Source organism: Chinchilla lanigera, unplaced genomic scaffold (genome assembly GCF_000276665.1).
Source record: "Chinchilla lanigera isolate Chin_1 unplaced genomic scaffold, ChiLan1.0 scaffold00013, whole genome shotgun sequence".
In the NCBI taxonomy this organism is placed as follows: Eukaryota; Metazoa; Chordata; class Mammalia; order Rodentia; family Chinchillidae; genus Chinchilla; species Chinchilla lanigera.
Window position 1 is genome coordinate 19,372,091 of NW_004955414.1, and position 6,242 is coordinate 19,378,332.

The 6,242-nt window shown below is 39.7% G+C and overlaps 1 protein-coding gene across 1 annotated transcript in view; it reads right to left on the minus strand.

The window, feature by feature from the left end:
* The window catches only part of Rnf121 (ring finger protein 121), a 91,042-nt gene that overhangs the window by 39,421 nt on the left and 45,379 nt on the right, over window positions 1–6,242 (minus strand). Inside the window, exon 2 of the mRNA XM_005380019.2 lies at window positions 4,275–4,416. Coding sequence (XP_005380076.1) covers window positions 4,275–4,416 — 142 coding nt within the window. The remainder of the gene's footprint in view (window positions 1–4,274; window positions 4,417–6,242) is intronic.

Consider the following 6,242-nt stretch of genomic DNA (forward strand, 5'->3'; position numbering starts at 1 on the left):
AATAGAAAAATGGAAACAAAGCTTTTGTAAATGAGGGGAACAGGGGATGGAGGGAGGGGAGGCAAATGAGAAAAAAAGAAGCAAGCAGGTACAAATTCCTTATGATATAATCATTATGTACATCTAAAATGTATCAAAACTTTTAAAAATACACACACAAAAGCACTTGGCCATACAATCTTAAATAATCTTCACAACATGAGGTAGGTGTCATCACTCCACATTAAAGATAGGAAAAACTGAGGCTTGGACACGTACAAAGTCTAATAAGTAAAAAGTAGTCTTACTGCAGGCAGACTGGCCTCCATTTTTTTATACTGCCTTCAAGGACAAAGAGCTCCAACTGCTAATAAGTTTGAAAAAGGCTAGGACATGCAATTATACACAGGCCTCTTGAGCAATTTTTCTTCTTCCACAGTTAGCACTTGGTATTCTATAGTTAGCATATCTTCTCACCTGTGAAGTTTGGCATGTTTACAGGGTACAGTAAGCAAAGACATGAGGGTGCATGTTCCTGTACAACTGCCTCATTAACTTACAGCTGTAGTTTTGTTTTTGTTTTTGTTTTGTTTTTTTTAATACTGGGAATCGAACTCAGGACCTTGCACTTGCCAGGCAGGCACTTGTGCCACTGAGCTACATCCCCAGCTCTGCCTCATTAACTTACATTCACTCTTCCATTTCAGGAGTAACTAGCACATATCAGTAGTTTTCTAACAGTCCTCTATTAAGTCCTACAGAGATTCCTGAGTAGGAAGAAAGGAACTAGGGTTACCCAAAACCTCATAACAAGTAGAACAGCTTCTTAACTGCTTTCCACACTGGGGAGTTATTCTTTAAGAAAAGATTTTAAAGCTTAAAAAAAAAAAGCAGTTAATGAAAACCACTGTGGTACATATATGCATACCACTCACTTTCCTCACAGTAGGTTTTTAACTCTTTATAGATTAGAGCTGGGCATGGTGGCCCATGCCTATAATCCCAGCACTTGGGAGGCTGAGGCAGGAGGAGCATTGAAAGTTCAAGACCACCTGGGCTACAAAGTGAGCTCAAGGCCAGCCCGAACTGCATAGCGAGAGACCCTGTCTCAAAAAGACAAAAAAAAGTAAAATAAATAAATAAATAAATAAATAAATAAATACAAGCATAAGTCAGGCATGGTAGTGCATGCCTATAATTTCAGCACTTGGGAGACTGAGGCTGGAGGATTGCTATGAGTTCAAGACCAGCCCAGGCTACCCAAAATAAAATAAAATAAATACAAGCACAGAAATGTCCATATGTCTAGCAACAGATGAATAGGTAACGAAAATGTAGTATTTATACACAACAGAGTGCTACTCTGCCATAAAGAAAAACTGTAGGAAAATGGATGCACCTTGAAACCATAACATTAAATGAAATAAGACATACAAGCTTAAGTATCTCAAGGCTTCCCTTACATTGGTTTCCTTACATGAGAAACCCAAGATATAAATAAAGAGCAAAATAAAAAAATAATAGGAGGTAGGGAGACAGATCTTTTTCACATGGGAAGGTGATCAAAAAATGCAGCAGGAAGGGAGTGGAGGGAAAGGGAATAAGAAAAGGAATCATGATGTGTTATATACACACAGCAACTCCACACAGGGCAGGTAAGCATGTATCATGGAAGAGATGAAATTGGGACAACTTGTTGGATAATAACCTATTAAAATTCCTTAGAAAGTCTAATTGTATTATGTTGCCCTTTCACACTTAACAAACTTCAAAATAAAAAAAGCTACCTCTAAAAAAAGCAAAAAAAGTGAAGAAAGAAATGCCAGCGGGAGTCCTCACTCTATATGTGGTTTATGAGTTTTCTTATTTTTCCAGACTCAATTAAGTCATCTTGGCCATCCCCATTTGGTAAAGTAGGCACAATAATCGCACACTGAGAACAAGTATCTCATTTCAGATGACAGGGTCAGAAATGAAGGCCCAACCCAGGCGGCTTAGCCTACTAGGTAGTTACTAGTTTTAAAGGCTCTCTTGTCATTGGGCACTCCACACACTGTGACCTGAAGGTACAGGTGTCCCTACTTTTTTTTTTTGAGACAGGGTCTCGCTATGCAGTCTGGGCTGGCCTCAAGCTTGCGGTGATCCTCCTGTCTCAGTCTCCCAAGTGCTGGGATTACAGGCATGTAATCACCACCCCAGCTAGGTGTCCCCACTTGTACCACATGCCAACACTTGAGCTAGCTATAAGCCAATGTTGTCTGGAACTTGTCCCAGCTCAAGGATAAAGATTAGCCTCTCTTCCTCCTATGCTCCAGGCTATACCTTGGTTCTCTTGATGACAAATCATGTCCAAAGACAACATATGGCACAGTTCAAAATCTGACATATGAAACAGAAGATCTGGGTTCAAATCTTAGTCTACCTTCTTGGTACGGCCAACACTCAGGCTATGAGAAGTGAGCTACTGGCCTCAACTCATGCCTCAACCCACTGGGCCTCATTGTCTTTTTTTTTTCTTTTCCGGTACTGGGAATCAAACTTACGACCTTGCGCTTGCCAGGCAGGCGCTGTGCTGCTGAGCTAAATCCCCAGCTCATCTCATTGTCTTCATTTAACACCGTGTTTACCTCATAGGCCAGTGATGACAAATGTATGGCACACATGCCAAGGCTACTAAGTATATTAAAAGAGTAAAGTATACAGTAGTTTCCATCATGCAGATTACAGACCCCTTGGCAAAGTTGACCAAATTATAAGAGGCCCAAAAAAAAAAAAAAAAAAATTATAAGAGGCCTGAATAGGTGTATACTAGATAAAAAGGATCATTTAGGGATTAAGACTGAAAGTCACAGAGTAAAATTATCTGGGTTCAAAAATAGCATTATCACTTGTACAAATTATTTAGCCTTTCTATGTCTCAGTTCCTCACCTGTAATTGGGGAAAACAGAATGTTATTGGGTTGCACTGAGGTTCAATTGAGCCTATATATGTAAAGTGTTTAAAACATTAAGAAACAAATAAATGTTACTATAATATGTATCTGTTATTCTTTCAAAGCACAACAATTACTTTATAGGTATCTACTGTGCTTTTTATTTTAAAAGTATTGTTATTCTTGAAAAGGCAAAAAACTTCTAAGTTATAAAGGAAATCTAGTACACTGCCCACCTTATCCTAAAACAGAATAATTAAGTCTATGATTTCATTCTTTTTAAATTTATGGAGGTTTTTGTGGCCCTAACATAGTCTATTCTGCAGAACGGCCCATGTGTACTTGGGAAGAATATGTATTCTGCTGTTGCTGGGTAGAGTATTCTTTGTATGTCTGTTAAGCCTAACTGGTTTGTAGGATTGTTCAAGTCCTCTACTACTTTAATGATCTTCTGTCTGGCTGTCTACTCACTACTGAAAGTGGGGTACTAAAATCTCCATCTACTATTTATAGGACTACTTTTACCTTCAATTCTGTAAAATTTGCTTCACATGATTTGGGCCTCCTTTGTTAATCACAAATATAACTGTTACATCTTCTTGGTGTATTGAACTTTAATTAATGTATGCTATACTTTGTATCTTGTAACCTTTTTAAATTTAAGTCAATATCCACTCTACCTTTCTTTTGGTTGCCATCTGCATAAAATATTCTTTGTGTACTTTTCATTCCTTTGTGTCTTTATATCTGAGATTCTTGTACCCCAGCTTATCAATGGATTAAGGGTAAGGAGTTAAAATCCAATCTGCTGATCTGCTCTTTATTGGCATAATTTAACCAACTTATATTTGTATTTAATTACTGATAAGGAAGAATTTATTTGTGCCACTTAGCTATTTGTTTTCTGTATATCATCTACTTTTCTCATTTCTTCTATTACAACTTTACTGGTTTTGTTTTTGTGTTAATATAGATTAGTGGAATCTACATCCTATTTTAAGGTTTCCTCATCAAGTGATCTTCCCTCTTCTAACTGAACAGCTTCAGATGAATATCTACTTCATGAATCTATTCTACAATTTTTAAATGGGAGCACCTTTTTTCTGGCTATGAAAATAATCTCATGTTTTATCATTATTTTCACCCACTGAATAATTCACTATTTTGACAGACAGACAGACAGACAGACACACACACACACACACACACACACACACACACACACTTAGACTATTCACCATACCACATGAAAAGTTCATTGCCGTTTTTCTCTGCCTACCTGTGGCCCAGCATTAGGCTGGGCCCTGGAATACTTTGGGTCTCTTGATAACTGACAAAGAAGTGACAGGCAAAGTGGCTTACATTGTAGGAGCGGGGATGCCTTTGCTTCCACTGCACCAAGAGCAGCTGAGCCACCACCAAGGTCGCGATGAGGATGAGGACCATTTCAGCATGCATGGCTTCATGGCCACGATGTTTGGCATGCATGCGCGCATGTTCAACCCTGAAAGCCAAACAGAAAGGGTGAGCCAGGTCAGGGATGGCATGGTGGCAAAGAAGAAGTGTTTCCCAGGAATACCCTGCCAATCTGTAGCTCAAACTACGCTCCTGTGCTTCATAACTGAAAGGTACCATCCATACAAATTAGGGCTAGAAGGACACATACCCTACATGACCAGCATTTGGGGGCAGAATAGAGGCTCTATGGACCCAGCAACAAAACTCCCCCACAGGATTAGAGATGGATGGTCTATTGCTTGTCTCTCGTGACAGAAACCTCTAATGCCCTTCTTGTACCAAGAAAGAAAAGCCTATGTCACTGCCCATTTCAATCCTGTTTCAACCTGTCACCAGAAGGAGAAAGTAATCACAGAGCTAAAGGCCATAAAGCCTTAAGAATCTTAGTCTACGATATTTATGACACCAAAAGTGCAAATGTGTGCTGATTCCAGGGTTAAATTTTTGCTTTATTCATCCTACCCTCTTTGCCACAGAGACCTTAAACGTGGTTAAAAGCTGAAAAATCTGGACTGCTTCAACTTTTACAACAGTGACTTCATCAGCATCCACAAGTAAATACTGTCGTCTCCTCAAGGGCTCAAGGTAGTTCAGTAAGTAGGCAATGTACCTGAGAGCTTTTTATAGATCGAAGGCTGGCCTTCTCTGGTCTTGAGGACTGGCAGCTAGTGACTCACTCAGCCAATGCTGCCAAAATCTTCCTCCAAGAACAGTCATCCTACCTCTCTGGGTCAGTCAGCCAAGGGTGAAGAATGAGGAAGAAGTTAGAAAACTGAATCTAAAGCAGCCTGCAGTCAGGAGCCTTTATACAAATTCCTCATATACAAGAGCAGTGACGGCAAACCTTTTAGACCTTTCAACAACAAACAGCCCACTGTGGCATGTGTGACAGACATTTGCCATCACTGCACTAAGAGTATTAGGGAGGAAAAAGACAGCATGAATGATGTCTTCATGGAATTCCTAAGGGCAACAAAAAGAATTTATTCCCAGTGGAATAAATTATGAGTAGATAAATGATAAAGCAAATATAGCAAGAAATTAATAGTAGAATCTAGGTGATAGGTAAAAGGGTATTCAATATATAATTCTTCTAATTTTGTATGTAATTAAAATTTTTCATAAAAAAATGTTAGGAACTTAGTGGGCAAAATACACAGCCAAACATCAATCAGTTAGCCTCAGCACCTAAGATTTCATCTTACACAAAACCACACTGGGTGGAAGAAAAATAGAATCAGGAGTCAGAAACTTAGGCTCAGACTCACCTATAGGCCCTTGGCCAAGAAATCTTACATCTTTCTACTATTTCTACACATGTCAAAAGGAGGATGTATCTGTTCCCCCTGCCTCACACAGTTGGTGTAAGGGTAGGCTAAGCTAAAAGGGTAGCAAATACTTAAGAAAACCTTAACGCTGGATGTGAAAGTAATCCCAGTAATCCCAGCTACTTGGAGGCTGAGGCAGGAAGATCACAAGTTTGAGTTCAGCCTGCAAAACTTAGTGAGACCCTGTCTCAAGGGAAAAAAAAAAAAAAAGGCTGGAATGTAGCTCAGGGGTAGAGAATTTCTCTAGCATACATGACGTCCTGAATTTAATCACTATAAGGAAGGTCACTACTATAAGGAAGGGAAGAGAAAAACAGAAAAGGAGAGGAGAGGAAAGGAGAGGAGAGGAGAGGACAGGAGAGGACAGGACAGGACAGGACAGGAGAGGACAGGACAGGAGAGGAGAGGACAGGAGAGGAGAGGAGAGGAGAGGACAGGAGAGGACAGGACAGGAGAGGAGAGGAGAGGACAGGAGAGGAGAGGA